Source organism: Tiliqua scincoides, chromosome 5 (assembly GCF_035046505.1).
Source record: "Tiliqua scincoides isolate rTilSci1 chromosome 5, rTilSci1.hap2, whole genome shotgun sequence".
In the NCBI taxonomy this organism is placed as follows: Eukaryota; Metazoa; Chordata; class Lepidosauria; order Squamata; family Scincidae; genus Tiliqua; species Tiliqua scincoides.
The window spans coordinates 7,170,866-7,190,233 of record NC_089825.1 but is presented as its reverse complement, the minus strand read 5'-3'; the positions used below and the strand labels follow the sequence as shown (position 1 = coordinate 7,190,233).

Genomic DNA, 19,368 nt, shown 5'->3' with positions numbered 1-19,368 from the left:
GTGTGCCCTGATGCTGCATGCAATCCAACTCTTCTCTTGGAGGGTAAACTATCGAACTGAAGGAACTACTAATATGTTTTCTTTCAGCTGTTTGTTTTTCTAAATTCTGTTGTATCTGGGTTTCTTTGTTCTGGAGTTTGAATAATACGAATTGTTTCACATCCATGTACAAGTATATGTTAGATGCAAGTGCCAGTTTTAGGAAGAAGGACAACCCAAACTGTCTGTGTCAGAATTAATGCCAAATAGTAATTTTTAAAAAATTGTTAAGGTGAGTGACTTGTTTCTTCAGGGTAAAAAGTAATCTTATCATGGCACATTAATCAGATATTTAGGGATAAATACAGACTGAGATTCCAAGAGCTTCTCTGCAATCTCCATTAAGCTTATCCTCTTTAAGCTTCTCTTTTATTCCCCCACCCATTATCTGATGGTTCCCCCAACTTCTTGGCAAGTTTTCTTCTTTGGATATATCTGAAGACATTTTATCTTTTTGTCTTGCTGTTTTTACTCACACATTTTTTCACATCCCTTATTGATAGCTGACATTTCTTTTGCCAGAGTTTGTGTTCCTTTTTGTTCTCATTTAGGAAAGACCTCCATTTTCTGAAGAAAGCCTTCTTGCCTTTTATAGCTGCCACTTGGCCTTTTCTACTTAATGGTATATGTTCTAACAGAGTTTCTGTTGTTGCCATTTTAAATAAACTCGGACTGCAATCCTGTTCATTCTTACTTGAGAGTGAGCCACATTGTCTATAATGGAACTTTCTTCTGAGTTTTCATGCAGAGCATTGTGTGCTCAGTGTGCTTCCAAAAACAAACAAACAAAACAACAAGCGGATTAGTAAACAGAATGCAGAAAGTCAAGAAGATCAAATCTCTCCTGAGATTTGATCTTCTTGACTTTCTGCATTCTGTTTACTAATCCGCTTGTTGTTTTGTTTGTTTTTGGATGTCCCTGCTTTTGAAATCAGATATGTTTATGCTTGAACATCTCTGGAAACTTTCCAGTTATACTTTGATACCAAATTGCTCAATTTTTGCAGGTCTGTGTTTCTTTATGTGTGAATTCTTATTCTAAACTAGGAAAATGAACACAAAATAATCAAGAAATTCAGTTCAGCAAAAATAACCTTTTTGAGTAGAGCTGTACAAATGCACCTCAAGCATGTGTCAGATATATAAAGAGGGAAGTGATGCAGTTGTACTTGTTTGTTATTTCTAGGTTGGAGTGAACAACTACCAGATACACCAATAGATGAATCTGTTCCTATTTCTGAAAATACAGAAAAAATTAAGAAGCGCTACAGGAAAAAGAAAAACAAGCTTGAAGAAATATTCCCAGTATACTTGCAGGTACATTCATTGCTATGCATAGAGTGCTGCTTAACATTCACATTTACATATATTGAATAAACTGTTAATAGGTATAAGGCATAAACATTTGCTTCTGTAATTCATTAATTCATTAATTCTGTAATTCATTAATTCATTATCACTCTGTTAGTTTTGCATTCAGGGATCATTTAAACAGCTTCCTCTTGCTCTTGAGTAATAAAAAACAAATGATATTGCCTTCTGATTTGCTAATCCTTCTGCTTTACAGAGAAATACATTAAAACATCATCCAAGAGGAATTCATGCCCAATTGCTAGAGAAGTGGCTTGTGGAACAGCCTTTGCTAACTTTTTAAAAATTCATCAGAAGTGCCCTTCGTCCCTTTCACAATTTATCATTGGAGCCCATAGCCACAGCAGTGAAAACAAATGACTCAATTTAAAGCTTGAAGAAGACATATTTAAAAATTTCTTTGTGTTAATATCACATTGTTATTATGAATCCCAGACCAAATCAATTATAGCTGTATCATGACTACTCAGGGTTTTCTTGCAATGTTTTGGTTTTAGGATTAATTTCAAAAAATCTCTTTGGATGTAATTGAATCTTAATAAAGGGATTTCAAATAAGATCAAGGAAACCAGTCTTATGCATTGGATGTCAAATCCCATCAGCTATCTGGTATATATGTGATATCAGATAATAAATCAACTGTTGAAATATGATCAGTTGAGGTTATTGACAGTAGAAAAAGATCTGACTAAAAGTATCATGGATGGGCAAGTTGCCACCAGTAGCTTTTGTATCTTTCCAGTCATGATATTTTTACTGATACACATCTCATTATTGGTAAATATTGTTTTACTAAAGAAATTGCAAGAAATTATATCTAACTTTATTAGAAATAATAAACCAGCAAGAATTACGGTGTCATTATGACAGCAAAACATTAGGTGAGGTGGTTTGAAAGTCCTAAATATATCTAATACTAATTATGCAATTCAACAACACATACTTGCTTTTTTTCTAGATCAGATTACATGAGCAGAAGAAATTTTTTTGAAATTTAAATTTTTCTGAAAAATCATGGTATAGTAAATGGAAAAAAAGTTTAATTATCCTGTGTGGTAGCAGTGTTCAAGATCTGAGATAAACAGAAAACTAAGCCTAATCCTGGCTTTATCACCAATTACCTCAGTATATTTTTAATGAAGAGTCGCCTTATGGAGAACTACTCAAGAGAGAAGCAGTATTGTGGAAGCAAATGAGGCTAGACAGAGTAATTGATTGAATCCAGGACTGATAGAATATTTCCTTCTGTATAGTAACTGAAAATAGATGTAAAACAGACTCCCCATTTCATTTTTTTTCAAATTAGACATGTCCTGCATATGGTCCAAATACATAGAAAAATACCATTTTGAACCAGTAATTAGCACAGACAGTAAAACAGGCATTGTTTGTAAACTCTATAGCCTATTAAGAGCCAAGACAGGTACATGCATGCCCCCATATCCATGGGGGATCCATTCCAGGCCCTGTGAGTACAGAAACCGCAGAGGCAGGGAACCCTGTCTCCTCTTCCCCCCCTCCCCATGTGCCCATTAGCATTATTTAAATGCTTACTGTGGCAAAAATGTTCTTTCTTTATGGGATTGCTATAAGCATCCAAACTTATAGCGTTGTGCAGGCAATCTGAATGCTTGAAAAGACAAGATAGAGGTTAACAGGAAGTGGAAGTAATATAAATGTCTGTTTTAAAATGCAATTTCTTAATGCTCTATTTTCCATCTTTTACCCTGATACTGATAATGTTGAATCTATTTGGATAAAATATTTTATCATTTAGCATTTAACGTGAGTGGCTGTATACATTAATATAGATCAGGGGTGTCCAAATGTTTTGGCAGGAGGGCCACATCATCTCTCTGACACTGTGTCAGGGCCTGGGGGGGGGGGGAAGAATTGATTTACATTTCAAATTTGAATAAATTTACAGAAATGAATATATTAGAGATGGAACTTATATGAATGAATGAAGGTCTTGCAATAGCTCAAGGCCTATAAAAGACCTTTAATAAAGCAAGGCCAGCCCTTCCTTCACTGCCGCTGCTGTATCACAGACAAGAAACAGCAAGCAGTGGAGGGAGCCCTTGTCCCACAGCTCATGCAAGAGGTTGAACAGTCACCCTCACACTCAGAGCAGTTGCATTGAACCAGCAAGGGCTCCAGCAAGTCTCCAGAGGGCCAGAGGCTCATTAAAGATTGGGGGCTCCCCACGGGCCGGATTGGGAGTCCCCGAGGGCTGCAAGTGGCCCCCGGGCCAGGGTTTGGGCACCCCTGATATACATATCAGTTAAAAATAAAGTTTACCCCTACTAGGAGGAGTAGATTTGAGGCTACTTTTGTTTAGCCATGAGAGGCAATAAATATATTTAACACAACTTTTTTCTATGTCTTACTTTAACTCTTATCAAAAGTCAGAAGCAACAAATTGAGTGTAAATTTAAACCTAAAAGTAGTAGTCTTCTTATGATGGAATTGATTTTTTTCTAGCTGCCAGTGATTGGGAGAATAAATTTAGTCTGATGAAAAACAGCATTAATACAATGCAAAATTTGATAGTACAAATCAATGTTGTAATTCTCAAATATGGGGAATTCTTCAGGCTACTAAGGAATTTAGTGAAAACTCAAAAATTTGTATTTTCAATTTCAGGAAGCCTTCTTTGGAAAAGACCTTCTAGATACCAGTAGGCAAAGTAAACCAAATTCAGATAATTTATCTGAAGAAAGCCTTAACATTTCATGCAAAGCAAATCTGAGCACAAACTTTTTAGATCCATCTTCAGATCCATTTCTTAGTTCGGCTTCCACACCAGCTTCATCAAAACTTGGAACACAAGGTATATAAAATTAAATGTAGATATAATTTTGTTATGCTTTTTGATAAGGGCCATGGAGCTGGGGGAGGGTGACTTGGAGAGGAGATTTTTAGAAAACAAAAATGTTGGAGGGTTTGATGGCAGTTGGAGCTGCAGGGAGGAGGAGTTGTTGAATGACTTGAGTTGTTAATTATCTGATTATGCAGATGTTGTCTCTCACAGCCATTGAGTATGGGAGCCATGTGGTATCTCTTGGTTAGCCTGTTTTCCTTTTGTAAGAAGGGAGTGAGCCTGCTGATGTGTTCTTAGCTAAGTGATAAAATGCTTAGGAAGGTGCTTGAGCCTGAAGGAGACTTAACTTTTTGAGAACAAGCTTGGTCTAGGGCTGTGGTTCCCAGATTCGTTTGGGTTATGTACCCCGGTAACCTCTTTTTTCTGGCTCAGCCAGGCAGACCATCTTGGATCTCACAAAATCTTGTGAGATCCAAGATGGTGGTGCCTGAGGGAAGAGGTAGGAGGGGCCACTGCGAACATCCCTTGGTGTCCCTGTCAGTATCCCTCAGCACCCTAAGGCATTGCGATGCACACTTGGGAACCCTTGGTCTAGGACCTTTAGGAGGCTACATAGGAGAAAGGAATTAATGTGTTTGCAAGATGTCTGAGCCAGTGATGTCAGTTACTCTATATTAGCGACTAGCTTCTCTGTGAGCTAGGGTAACTTGTCACTACAGTATTCAGCAAGGATGTTGGGGAGTTACTATGTCTGTTGATGCTATCAGCTTGACAAGGTTATCCCCAGAGTAGCTGCCAGGTGAATTCTCTTTCCACTCTATCCCCACCATCAGTTTTGGAAAATTATAGGTTTTATAAAACTTCAAGGACATATTCTTCTTTGTTGTCTCTGTGAAGGCACACATAGGGGACTTCTGCACTTTGCAGAGCCAAACTTGATAGCTTCCATTGCTCTGTTTATGTGTTCTGCCCCCAAGCTTGAGAGGAGAGACTGCATTTGTGGTCACTCATATCAAGTGGGGAAAGAAAGCCCAATCCCTCAGATCCTTTTTCACCACCACTGAGGAAGCAGTGTTAGAAAACATTTCTTTCTGTTTGTACTTTATCCTTAAAAATAAAAAAAAGGGACCATGGTTTCTAACAAAAAATTTGTTGACCCCATCTTGTATGGTGACCAGTGTCACATTGACCAGTGTCACACTGTCTCCACCTTGGGGCCAAATTCCCCTGAATTGATGGCCCTAATACTGCAGCAGTTTCTTATGCTTCTAGGGAAGTCATCTGGTAGACTCCTGTCTCCACTATAAAAAAAATTCTCTAGGCAGACAATGAGAAATCAGGAGCTCTGCTTTGCGTCTGTGCTGTGGCAGACAACCTCATGCCAGCAAGGCCATGTTGGCACCATCTGCCATCATGCATTTCTCCTCCACCACTGAACATACAGGACAAGAGGCACATAAATCCTCTTCAAAAGTTCACCCAAACTGACCTGATGGCCAATGGGGTGGCAAATGCCACAAGTCCCACTCTGAGCAGGCAATCAAGAGCAGGAGAATCCCTAAGAAAGGACAAGGCATTCTGATAACCTTCCAAAGGTATTGCAAACTATCGGAAAGCCTTTGGTGTTGATGCTTCATTCTGGTTCAAAGGGGACAGGTATGGGCTTCCAGGCAGGAGAGATCTGCACTGGTATTGGTTTCCAAGTCAACCACCATATGTTCATTTCCATGCTTGGATGTTCTAATGGCATCTGCTGTCTTAGAGGGAGAGATTGTGGAAACATTGGGGCTATCTTCTTCCATGTTGAACCACAGCATCGACACTGAAATAGAGAGATCTTGGAGCTGTAACCTTGTGCCTAACCACAGAGCACATACAGCACTGTGCTGGTGGACATAATGGAGATTGAGATAATCACACTACTCTGAATAGGTTGCAAACTCAAAGTTCTCCAAGTACAGCAATTCCCTGTATTTGTTCCATCCTAGGCAGTGTTCCCTCTAAAGTGTGTTGCCAACTGGCCATGTACCTTCTAGCCAAGCTCCACACTACATACAGCTCAGCAACCCAAACATCTGGAGGTGGAGTCACAATGTCGCGCAGCTGCTGGAGTGGTCTGCTCCACAGATCAGAACACTGATCATATGTACTCACCATGAGCCAGTCATGCTCAATATGTGGAGAGAGACTATCCATGCTGCTGGGCCTCCAGTCACCATCCTCTCCTGGTATCTGGGGGGGGGGCCGTAAGAGCTTTGTCTGCCACCTTGCTTGTGCCACCTGTTGAAACAACAATAGTAGCGAAATAATAATAATACAACAGGTATTTCTATACTGCCTTTCTTGGTCCTCAGATTTCTCCTTAGACTTTATTCAAGGCAGTTTACATAGGCAGGCAATTTAAATCCCCGTAGGGATTTTTACAATTTGAAAGAAGGTTTCTATCTTTCAAGAAACCACAACATTCAGATGTTTCTTTCTTGATCTGGTCGCACATTCTGGCCTCCATCCTCCCACGGTCAGTGCAGAGCCAGGCCTCTGTTTCACTTAATAGCCCTACCTAAATCCTGGCATGGTGATGCAGCAGCACTAGTGCAGCTCCCGCTGTATCCTGCAGGGGATTTTCAGCTGCTGGAGGTCTCCTTGGAGTAAGGGGACCTATGTTCCCTTGCCCCGGGGTAAGCCCTAGCAGTCACTATGGGTCACCTCAGACCTGCACCAGTTCAATCACTGGTTCAAATCCAAATTGTTCTGGGAAGCGGATCATGCCTGGGAAGGGGATCAGGATTCAATGTCTGCTGCTGTACCCGCCCCCTTCCTGGCCTGATCCACTGTCTTCCCTGCCATATCACCATCATGTTCCACTCACCCCTCCCTGCTTCCCTCCAATCCCCTGTATGGGCTTACAGGCTGTCAGGTCTTTGGACCTATCATCGCCTGGGCCTTCCCACCGGTGGGCCTGCCGCGCGCGTCAGTGGAGGCTGCCTTGCAACTGCCATAAAGCAGCTTCTGCGGCACAACACTAGTTATGCCAGCAAGGAAGGGGGATAGGATTGGGCCATAAGTGACTTGGGTGCCACCATCAACAGCAACAGGTTCTCTAAGGGATTTTCCAACATGTACCTTCTGACAAAGACTCCTTTAGGTTTCCAGAACTGTTGGTGAGGATGGGGAATGTACAAGTTTAAGTGGCACACTCTGTCTTGTCCCATGATGGCAGCAATTGCTACAGTGGCATCCTAGGCACCCTCTTTCTACAGAGGTGCTAATATCAGTGCAATTCCTATGCATGACTACTCAGAAATAAGGTCCATAAAATTCTTGGGACTTACTCCCAGGGTCATGTGTCTAGGATTGAAATCTAAAACAGTCAAGGTAACTGGAAGATAAACAGCATAAAATTTGTACTGGATCTGACCAGGCAGGGGAGAACACTGTGGTATTACAGTGATAGTAGTTCTTATAATTTTTTAGAATTCATGAGAAAAGTGCAATCTCTGAGGGAATATGGTCCAGTTTCCAGAGTTTTATAAGATTCTGTATTTATTTATAATGCTTGTTCGCCACCTTTAAGTAATAAAAGAGACTTTTAAGGCACATTTAAAAAAAAAAAAGGAAAGGTAATAATGAAACTGAACTGAAATGGTGAAAATTACTTGATTGAGAAATACCAGAAGAGAATACTTTCTTAAATATTTAAAACTAGAACAAATAGATACATTACTGAAAAAATATAAATGTGGCTGTAATATTTTAGAATAAGGTATCTATTTTCTGTAGGTACCTCTGATGATCCATTATCTGCCCTTGTGCTGAACACAGATGATGATATTCTTGGAATTCTTTCTGATGATTTAGTGAAATCTGGGGATCATTCAGGTATATGATGCTTAGGTTCTTTTTAGTTTTGTGATATGTCTTGATTTATAATCTCATTCAGTGTCATGTTCAGAGTTGTATGCAGTTATTAATTATATGTATTCTTATGTCTTATCTCTTTATTTGATGAATACATCTGCCCTTTATTTTACTTTGTGCTTTGCTTTGCTATTGATTTGTGGATTTTTAAAAAAATCCTAATAGTGTCTCAAATCCTTGTACTATTTCAGCATGCAGCTGTATGTACTTGGTTTTTCTCCCTTGCTTTTTCAGTTTTTTTTTTTTTTCCTGTTATAATCATCCATTTTATCTGGTTTGGATCTTGTAGGTCTTGATTTATGCACTTTCCAGGTTGAGAACTCATCTTCCCCTTTTGGTAAGAAATTAACAGTGGATGATCCATGGTTAGAAGTAGTAATCTTTCCTAGTGGTTTCTGCTGGAAAAAAATCATGCATGCATAAATGTCACAGCTCTTTCACCATGTCACTAAAAATACTTGCATTTTTCACTGTCTCTGCGTGCAGAGTGTTGCACAGTGTCTAAAGCTTTCTTGTGCAGTGTACCTGGTAGAATCTGAGAATTTTGTTTAAAATGTTGTAAATAACTACAAATTCTGGATTTGTGTTTGTGTGTTCAGAGTAACGTAACGTGTTTTCTTCTTTGTGTGTACTATTTAAGTGTTATATAAAACTTCTTGTGCTTTTTCTTATAGTGATAAACTTGTTTGATTTGGCTTTAATATGAAAAGCAAGAATAAAAAATTAACATGGGTTCTTAGTTTGGTCCTAATTTGGCCCTAGCTGGTCATCAGCAGTCTCATTTACAGTAGCAAATTTAATACACAAAGTTGTTTATTAAAGATTATGATTATGATTACCACCACATAAATTCAATCCCAGAGGAAGTTGGGATCTCAGGTAGCCAGCTCGAGGTTGACTCAGACTTCCATCCTTCCTTGGTTGGTAAAATGAGTACCCGTCTTGCTGGGGGAAAGATAACATGACTGGGGAAGGCAATGGCAAACGACCCCGTTTATAGTCTGCTGAGAAAGCATTGCAGATGTGGCGTCACCCCAAGGATCAGTAATGACTCAGTGCTTGCACAGGGGACGTTCCTTCCTTATTTTCATAATGACTCAAGTCTTGTATTTTTAATTTTTGTGACTAAGTGTGCTGCTTTAAATATAGACCTATGCTAAATAAGGGCCCAATCCTATCCAACTTTCCAGTGCTAATGCAGCCTCAATGCAGTCCCGAGGTAAGCAAACAAACATTCCCGCACCTTGAGGAGGTCTCCATGGCTGCCCCCCCACCCCGCAGCAGAATGCAGCACCCATCCCATTGGCACAGCTACTTCATTGCTGGAAAGTTGGATAGGATATGGCCCTAAGGCTTCTATGCAGAATTCTACCATTTTAGGGCTGGATAGCCTAAATTTTATCTCAGCTAGTAGTTCATACCCTCTGTGCAAAGGTAGGATCCTCCACTACCCACACACCTAATGTCCATATAGTTCAGACAAGAGATTGTCACTGAAAAGAAATTTATCAAGAATAAGGTAGGCCTCCAGGCTTTAGAATCTTACCTGACAAACTGAGTAGAATTAATCTAGTAGTTGTGTCTGTTTTTTTAGATTGTGAGCTCTCTGGGACAGGGAACCATCTTTTCATTTATTTTGCTATGTAAATCGGTTCATGAACATTTTATTGACAAATGGTATATAAATATTTTTTATAATAAATGTAATAGTTTAAGCAAACACAAAAGCAGTATAGGAGGTGAGTTACCAAAATCATAATCCAGAAAACAATCCCACGAGGACATGAAAGCAAGTAGATAATGGGCAAAGAGTCAGAGGTGGTTTTTGTTGAGCAGTGAAATGTGTGTCATTTCCTGACCCAGAAGTAGAATCAGGCACAAGGATGTTAGTGGCATCCACACCAAAGATGGTGGTTTAGCCAATGTGCCTTGATGCTCTTTACCACACGTTTTCCACCTTTGGGAGAATTAACAACAACAAAACATAAAAATCATGGGAGAGAAAGTCATCTCTTTTTGATTATATTAGAACAGTGGTTCCCAAACTGGGTTGCAACCCAATTTTTGGTGGTTCACACAACTGACAATCTGACAGCTGACAAGAGAAATGTATTGAACCCTGTGGAATTTGAAATGGAGCGGCATGTGTGCTTTTACTCATAAGTAGGCGACTGTGGCTCAGTCCACTTCAAAAGGCAGACTGAACGCAATGCCAAGATGGTCCCGCTCTGATGAACACAGGCACCAATAAATTCTCAAGAAGGAAGGCTCCCCCCCAACAAAGAAACTATAGCAAGCCCTATGGAAAGCGAACCTGAGCCACTCGTGTGTGTTAACTCATGAGTAGGCGAATGTGCCTCAGCTCTTATCGAAGACCAGTGAAAGGGACTACAAAGCCTCCTGAATGGTCCCATTCCAATGAACGTGGAGCTCAACAAATGCTCCAGAAGGCAGTCTTGTCCCCCAACCATAATGCAAAACATAAAAATAAAGTCTTGAGTAGCTGGTACAGTAAAACGTTTTGATCTTGTAATGCTAGGTAGGTCCTGATAGTGGCATTTTAAAAAGTAGCCCCGGTCCTAAATCATTTGGGAACCACCGTATTACATGGCATCTGAACCACAAGATTTGGGGCTAAATCCTATCCAACTTTCCAGTACTGATGCAGCCCCAAGATAAGGGAACAAAAGTTATCTTGGGGCTGCATCAGCACTGGAAAGTTCCCTTACCTCGAAGAGGTCTCTGAGACTGTTCCTCTTCTTCAGGAAAGTTGGATAGGATTGGGCCCTAAATGAGAATAAATGTTGTTTAGTTGGATGCATTATTTTTTTTTAAGTGCTTTGGATTATTTTCTAGACCAGGGGTGCCCAAACCCCGGCCCGGGGGCCACTTGCGGCCCTCGAGGACTCCCAATGCGGCCCTCAGAGAAACCTCAGTCTCCAATGAGCCTCTGGCCCTCTGGAAACTTGCTGAAGCCTGCACTGGCCCGATGCAACTGCTCTCAGCGTGAGGGCAACTGTTTGACCTCTTGTGTTAGCTGTGGGATGAGGGCTCCCTCCACTGCTTGCTGTTTCACATCTGTGATGCAGTAGCGGCAGCAAAGAAAAGGCCAGCCTTGCTTTGTTCAAGGCCTTTTATAGGCCTTGAGCTATTGCAAGACCTTCATTCATTTATATAAGTTCCACCTCTAGTATATTAATTTATGTAATTTATTCAAATTTTAAATGTAAATTAATTCTTTTTTCGCCCAGTCCCCGACACAGTGTCAGAGAGATGATGTGGCCCTTCTGCCAAAAATTTTGGACACCCCTGTTTTAGACGTTCCACTAAACTAGAAATAAAAAAGTCTACATGTATCATAGGCTACAACCAAATTCATTGTGAACGTTTTATCTATTTCTTTTGTATTGTCTAGTTTGATTAACTATACTTTCCCTTCCTTCAGCTGGGCTAGATATCGGTCCCATCTCTGATGATCCCACCTGTGTGCCTCCACAAAACGTCAGTCAGAGTTCACGGCCACTGAGTGAAGAACAGTTAGATGGAATCCTCAGCCCTGAACTGGACAAGATGGTCACGGATGGTAAACATGTGACGTGCTTCTTTGTCTTATTAAGGGCGCAATCCAGCCCTTGACTTGGGTCGGCGCAAGTCCCTTGGTCCTGCCCAGGAGAGTCGCAAATGTGCCATAAAGCACATTTGCGCCTCCTTGGGAGGAAGCTGGGCTGGCGCTCAGAAAAGCAAGCTGACGCAAGCCTCCACGCTGGCTTCCTCCTTGAGGTTTGCGTCGGCCTGGCTGGGCCCACACAAGCCTCTGAGGTAGGTGGGGGGTAGGTAGGAGGTGGGAAGGAGGCATTCTTGGGAGGGGCAGGCTGTTGGCGGGCGGGGAGTGGGAGGCGGGGCTGGGATTTGGCAGTTATGCTGGATCCCAACCCCTGTTCCTGGGGAGAATGGAGCGACTCCAAGCTGCTCTGCCTCTTCAGACTTGTGTCAGCTCAAGAGGTGGCACAATTCAGAGGAGACCCATTGGGGCCAGCGGTCCTTACCCGGAGGTAAGGGGAAATGTTTCCCCTTGCCTCTGGCTGAGCCACTTATGGCCCTTATCCTGCGCTGGATACAGCACAAGCCTCTTAGTTTGCCTTTTCCAGCCCAGGATAGGATTGCACCCTAAATTACCTATTGACTTAAGATTGTGATCCATGTGCATTTTTCAATATGCTTTATACAGATTATTTTTGAAATTGATTTGTTGTCTATATCTGGTAAATGAATTTGTTTGTATTACAAATGCTAATGTTCATGTTGCTTTCACTTTTTCCAGGTGCAATTCTTGGTAAACTATACAAAATTCCAGGTATGTTCTCTTGCTTTTCAGCATCTTTTTATGAACTGTACTATATTCAACCATATTTGTTTACTCATGTGCAGTGTTTTACAGAACTGGGAGGAAAAGATGTTGAAGACCTGTTCACTGCTGTACTCAGTCCTGTAACCACTCAATCAGCTCCTTTACCACAACCCCCACCACCTCCACCTCCGCCACCACCACAACTAATGCATTTGCACAGCCAAGGTAATTGGGGCAATTAATAATTCTTGCATAATTCAGCTTATTAATAGAATTTCTCTGCCACCTTTGGGGGACTTACAATATCCGTTAAAACCACAGTCAGTTGAAAACAGGAACACTGCAATAAGATAAGAATAAACAGCTGCAAATTAAACAAAATCATGAGCCTGTGTTCATCAGATCAAGACCATTCTGGTAGCAATACATTCCTCTCAACCTGCCCAAAGCAGACTTGAGGCACAATTGCTTACTCATGAGTAAACATGCATGTGTGGCTCAGTTTCACTTTCTATAGTGCTCAATACCTTTTTCATGTCAGCTATCAGCTTGTCAGTTTCGGTCACAACCCACTGTTTGAGAAACATTGATAGAGAGTACCGTGCTGTAAGTCTACTATAAATACTTTTTTTCATATTTCACATCATGTTCACAACCAATAATAATGATGTTAGACTTAAGTACAGATGCCTGGAACCTAACCTGTACTCAAGTAGGAAAGCTGATGTACATCGATTTTTTCTTACCAAGTACCTCAATTGTGTTAAGATCACTATGTGCTTCTTCTGGACTAATTTTGGATAGTATAAGGTATCGATTGTACAAGCAATAGCCATTGTCATTAGTGTACTGTTTATGCTTTCTTGTAATAAATGGTTAAATCAAAGAAGAATTTAGCTGTTTGAGGCTCTACATCTTTTTGTTCTAGGGTGATTTTTCCAGGATAGTAAACTGCCTGAATACAGGGTTAATGTTAAAATTAGAAGATTGTTCTGATACCTCTCAAGTGACCTGTTGAGGTCAGGAAGACATTTTTTTCCCTTTAGATTTTGGGTTTTCCCCATTCCATTGAGATTTCAGAGATGGCTACATCTAGAGACAGGATATCAGATGGGGAGAACATGAGGTAAAGTGCGAAGACAACTTTCTTTTTAGGGAAACGAAACAGATACATTTTGCTTTAATACTTTAAGACAGTGGTTCCCAAACTTTTCAATGCCACGACCCATCTTGCCCCCTGTGGTGGGTTGCGATGCTTCTTTTAGTGCTACAATCACTCATTGGGAGGCTTTGGAGGCCTCTCCCAGGTTGTCGTGGGCCAGCAACCCACTCATCTGGCCTCTGCAGGCCTCAGAATGGCCCACAGAAGTGTCTGGAAGTTACTTCAGGTAAAACCCATTTTGAGATCCACAAAGGTCTGTAGAGTGAGTCGCTATCCTCCAAGACCTCCCAGTGAGTGATTCCAGCCAGCATATCACCCACCCCCTTCTGGAGTGCCTCCAATTTAGAGCCAATCAAGTAAAATGGGGATGGGGTAGGTGGGCGGGCCCGGCTTGTAGCTTGCAACCCACATGGGCTAACAACCCACACTTTGGGAAACACTGCTTTAAGGTCTAACTGATCCCACCACATTTGAAAGTGGGGAGAATCTTTTTCCTCCTTTGAAACCTTGTGGTTTCATATCTTCCCCATTCATGTTTCACCCTGTTTGTTTGTGCCATCTGAATGTGTTCTCTTTCTCTGTTACTATGATCTTAGCTGTCTAGTGTATGGTGAATACATTAAATATCTTTCTCGTTTTAAGTGTATGATAGAGTTCACTTGCAGTTCTGTGAAGCATCAGAAATAATAGATCCCTACTTACTTGACAGCATTTTTGTATCATAGCATTCATTTGGTTATCTGTGCTGTTGGAAGAAGAGTTTTGAGATATTAAGAAATATTAACTTAACTGAAACTTAACTGAAAAGAGAATTTCAACAGTGTGAATAACTGCAGGTTGATGTACGTAATTCCTACATGAATTATGTCCTCCTTCAGAGAGAATGCTTGTTCATTTTCCCTAGATTTTCACTGCATCACAATCAGCATAAATATCAAAATTAAAAAATGTGTCTCCTTCAAAACCTGTATGATTATAACTGCAAAACTAAACTATTGTGAGAAGCAAAATTATTTTAATCTTGAGAAGACTGAATGCATTGTTTTTACACGTCTTCGAAGTTGAATTGACATTGATTATGTTCAGATATGTGGTGTGTGCCAATAAAGTTCCTGTAAATGATTTACGGCCTAGTTGTAGCCTAGGTCAGCTCCAGTCTCCTAAGCACTGCCCATGAGGTGGCCGTTGCAAATGTTAGGCACATTACAGTGGCCAGAAGGATGGACGTGCTAGCAGGGAGGCCAGCGCAGGCAGGCACTGGGCCTCCACATCAGGACAGCCAGGAGCCATTGGCTGTAAGTTCCCCACTGAATGGTGGGGAGGTGTTCCTGGACAGGGGGCAGATGGAAGGCAGCGTGGGGGTGAAACTAGATGAGGGGAAGATGGAGTGGAGGATGGTTCAGGCCTGGGAGCGCGGTAGGGGTGGCAATAGAGGCTGCCACCAAATCCTGTCCCCACACCTACACATTAAATCCCTACATAAGTCTACTCAAATCTGTGTTGGCTATTAAGCTGGTCCAGATCTGAGTAGACTCATAGGGGCTGCTAGGGCTCAACATGATGTAAAGGAACAACTATTCCTTTACCTTGAGGAGACCTTCAACTGCCTCCCTGGTCTTGTGGGATACAGCAGCAGCTGTTCCAGTGCTACTCTACAGTAGCACAGGCAGCCCCATTAGTATTGGGCTGTTAGTCTAGTGCAGGGATCTCCAAACTTTTTGGCCAGAGGGCCGCATCAAATATCTGGCATGGTGTTGAGGGCCAGAAAAAAAAATTTAAATATAAAATTTAAATGAATAAATTAGAGATGGAACTTAGATGAGTAAATGAATGAATGAATAGGCTCATTTATTCAACCTCTCTGGCCCTCAGAACACCCTCCAGGCGCAACCGGAGCACAGCTGGTCATGTTCAGTTGAGTGGGCCAGAGACTTTCAGGGGACAAGAGCCTGGCTTGTGGGCCAGATAGAGGCTTGCTGCGTGCCACATCTGGCCCCCGGGCCGGGGTTTGGAGACCCCTGGTCTAGTGCTATGAAATATCGAACCAGGGTTTTACTGAGAGTGTGCATGTGAAGGACAGGAGCAGTCCTAAGCACATCTGACCAGTGAGGAAGCCTCATGGAATTTACTTCTGAGTAGATATGTACTGTAAGCATTATATAAATACTATCATTATATTTAAAATATTTTTCTTGCTATTGAATATTGGCTATTATTAGAAGACAGTGGTTCTAGGGCATTCATTGTTCAATTTGGTATTTTCACCTTTTCTTTAAAGGGGATAATGCATTTTCAAGAGTTCCACTTATGAATGGCCTGATTGGACCAAATGCCCATCTCCATCACACATCTTTGGTTCCTGGGGGTGGATTAGGCACTTTTTCTACTATATCACAGCCGCCATACCAAGACACTAGGTGAGTCAAATTGAGTAACCTGGTATTCATCAAACTCTGGCACAGCTAGAATGATATTAATTCCACACAACATGTTGCCAGTATGTTGGTTCTCTGGTTTCTTCCCTTTCCGTGTTGTAGAGTAACTAGTTAGTAACTTGATATTTGTGTGATTGGACAGTATACTCCTTCATAAAAATAAGTAAATTTTTGTTTTACTTTTGTCAGGGATAAGAATACAGCATTCAGTGCAGTGATGAATGATCCTGCCAGTTCTTGGGTTCCATCTGCTACACCATTAGAAGGTGAAGGTGATACCATGTCTAATGCACAGAGGAGCACTCTGAAGTGGGAGAAGGAGGAAGCACTTGGTGAAATGGCAACTGTAGCACCTGTCTTGTACACAAATATTAATTTCCCAAATTTAAAGGAGGAGTTCCCAGGTATGTTGTAACTTGCAGAGTTAAACATAGCTTTATAGAGCTATTGGATACCATTTTTACTGAATAGAATTCAGAAGTTCTAAAATCTGAAAGTGGTCATATGATTCTTAATCATTGCAAAATTACAAACTGTATTCCTTTTCCCTCTCCACCTTCTTAGACTGGGCTACAAGAGTAAAGCAGATTGCTAAACTGTGGAGAAAAGCAAGCTCACAGGAAAGAGCACCATATGTGGTAATGAATGCTTCAAACTTTTTAAAAAGAGAAAATATGTTTTATCTCTGACTTCTATTAAATAGTCTAAAATTATTTCAAGATTTAAAACTGCTGAAAAAGACACTGCTTCTATTTAAGTGCATTAAAATAAAAAAAATAAAAAATTAAAAAATGATTTTGGTTTAGTTCTTGGAATCATTTCTTGTATGGTTTCCTAAATTACTTTACTGTACATTACATTACTTTATTGTAAATTACTTTAGGAAAGTTTAATAGAGAGAGGATACTTTTTTAGTTGCTCTTTTGCATCCCTCAAAATTTAAACTGAAATTTCATGAGAAACATTTTAAAAACCATCCACCAGGATTTGACCCTCTGGAGAAGCAGATCAAGCATATCAACCAGAATTAAGTGCTTGTAGCTGCTTTTTAAATATTTGAGGCTGTGTCTTAACCACACTTAAAAGGGAAGCTCTGCTGAACACAGTGGAACTTACTTTTGAGAAAACATGCACAGAATTGTGTTATCTATGCCCTGTTATTGCTTATAATGCTTCAAGCTGCAATCCTATAGACATAACTATAGGATTCAAGGGAGTAAATCCCATTGAATGAAGTAACAATTCTGAGTAAACATGCATAAGATTGCACTGTAGGTCAAACATGTTTCTTGGTTTCACATGTTGGGTGAGCTGATTAATCTGCTCACTCTTGGTACCAAATGTGGCAGGAACAGGAATCCTAGCCTGTATTTTTGCTAATTACACCTTTGACTTCCATATCATGAACTGAAATAAACTAGTTATTCTCAGATTGTTGGTGTATTTTGGGAGGGTAATTGTCAAAATTTATCAATCATACTTGTGAACCAAAAACAAAAAATTACATGTGATCATGTGGGCTACTTTTTATTTTTTACTTTTTTTGCAGCAAAAAGCCAGAGATAATAGAGCTGCTCTGCGCATCAACAAAGTACAGTTGTCTAATGATACCATGAAAAGGCAGCAGCAACAGGATAACATTGATCCAAGCTCTCGTATTGACTCTGAACTCTTTAAGGACCCATTAAAGCAGAGGGAATCAGAGCATGAGCAGGAATGGAAATTTAGGCAGGTAGGTTGCCATATGTTCTTTGTTTTCCCTTTGGTCTAGTATTGATTTAAAAAAAAGATGCCCTTGAGTAATAATAAACTTTATTTATATCCCGCCCTTCTCCCTAAAAGGGACCTAAAAGGGACCCTAAAAGTAATGGAAATTGGTTGCCAGGAAAGGTTGTACGTATGTTTTTTGTACAGTAAATATAGGTAACCTAGAAAGTAATATCTAGATAGTACATGCACTCTTGTTGAGGTCTCAATTTCATGCAATAAAAAAGAGAGCTTAAATTACAGTCGTGTGCTGCTTAGTAACAGGGTTGCAGACTGGCATCCCTGTTGTCAAGCAGGACTTGATGCTATGTGAAGCCTCCAAAGGCAAGGGGAAGCTCCATTCCCCTCCAGAAACTTTTCTGAGCCTCCCAGAGGCTACAAGTCTCAGAATGCCAGAATTGCGTGAGAGACATGACTTCCATTTTTCTCCGGGAAACCAAAAATCACGTCTCTCGCACGATTTGGGCATTTTGAGCCTTTGGGAGGTTCAGCTTCAGAGTCTTGGGGGTGTGACCTCCTGACCAGTGCTGGCCATCACATATGCAACCTGCCACTGACCAGAAGGTCATTAAGGGTCACACACCTGTATTTGAAAAAAGTACTACAGGTCGAGTACCCCTTTCCAAAATGCTTGGGACCAAAAATGTTTTGGATTTTTGTTTTCTCTGGATTTTGGAATACTTGCATTTATATAACAAGATATCCATCTAAACACAAGGAAAACCTAGTATGTTTGCCTGATCTTGTCTGATCTCAGAAGCTAAGCAGGGTCAGGCCTGGTTAGTACTTGGATGGGAGACCGCCTGGGAATACCAGGTGCTGTAGGCTTATACTGTACCATAGTCTTTCGAGACTGAAGGTTGCCAACCAAACACATTTATGTTTCATATACCAAGTTTGTGGGAAATCTGTTGTTGGTGCATCTGGCCTGCACACATGCCATTTTATTAGCCTTTATGGGCATGCTTGCGTGGGGGAATCTAGATGTGCATGAAAAAATTATGTCATAGCTTAAGGGGGCTGGGACTCCCTTGGGGACACTGAATAAGTTGTCATGTGCCTGCGTTTTGACTGCGCCCTGACGTGTAAAGTCAGGTGTAGAATTTTCCACTTGTGCATTTCGGATTTTTGATTAGAGGCGCTCAGCAATTCACAAACTATAAATTTTATACTGCAAATGCCTGAAGGTCTCAAATCCATTCACCTGCATGTGTCAGATAAGGCTAGCCCATCTGTGATACCAACTTAAGTAGTCTTCTCAGGCAGCAGATTGGTGGAAGGTGCCCATTCTTTCTAAATGCTTGCCTCCACCATTCTTCCTTCCACTCGATGGATTGGAAGAGGGGGACAGAGGGGAAGAGGAAATGTGGAAGGAAGGATAGTGCTTAGCTAGAACATTGGAGGGTGGGAGGAGCAGAGGCTGGTACATTATCAGGTAAGGGGGGCAGCATTTGCCATGCTGCCTCAGGTGTCAGGAGGTCTTGAACTGGCCCTGATATTAGAA

General features: G+C 41.0%; 1 protein-coding gene across 9 annotated transcripts in view; it reads left to right on the top strand.

Annotated features, from left to right (window-relative positions):
* Positions 1-19,368, top strand: part of KMT2C (lysine methyltransferase 2C) — a 205,749-nt gene that overhangs the window by 147,548 nt on the left and 38,833 nt on the right. For 7 of the 9 annotated variants that reach the window (XM_066627556.1, XM_066627552.1, XM_066627550.1 and 4 more), the window contains 11 exons: positions 1,226-1,356; positions 4,057-4,243; positions 8,015-8,113; positions 8,442-8,489; positions 11,598-11,735; positions 12,474-12,506; positions 12,591-12,725; positions 15,941-16,079; positions 16,287-16,501; positions 16,662-16,735; positions 17,647-17,829. In XM_066627556.1, coding sequence (XP_066483653.1) covers positions 1,226-1,356; positions 4,057-4,243; positions 8,015-8,113; positions 8,442-8,489; positions 11,598-11,735; positions 12,474-12,506; positions 12,591-12,725; positions 15,941-16,079; positions 16,287-16,501; positions 16,662-16,735; positions 17,647-17,829 — 1,382 coding nt within the window. The remainder of the gene's footprint in view (positions 1-1,225; positions 1,357-4,056; positions 4,244-8,014; positions 8,114-8,441; positions 8,490-11,597; positions 11,736-12,473; positions 12,507-12,590; positions 12,726-15,940; positions 16,080-16,286; positions 16,502-16,661; positions 16,736-17,646; positions 17,830-19,368) is intronic. The other 2 variants (XM_066627555.1, XM_066627557.1) reach the window with 2 other exon arrangements.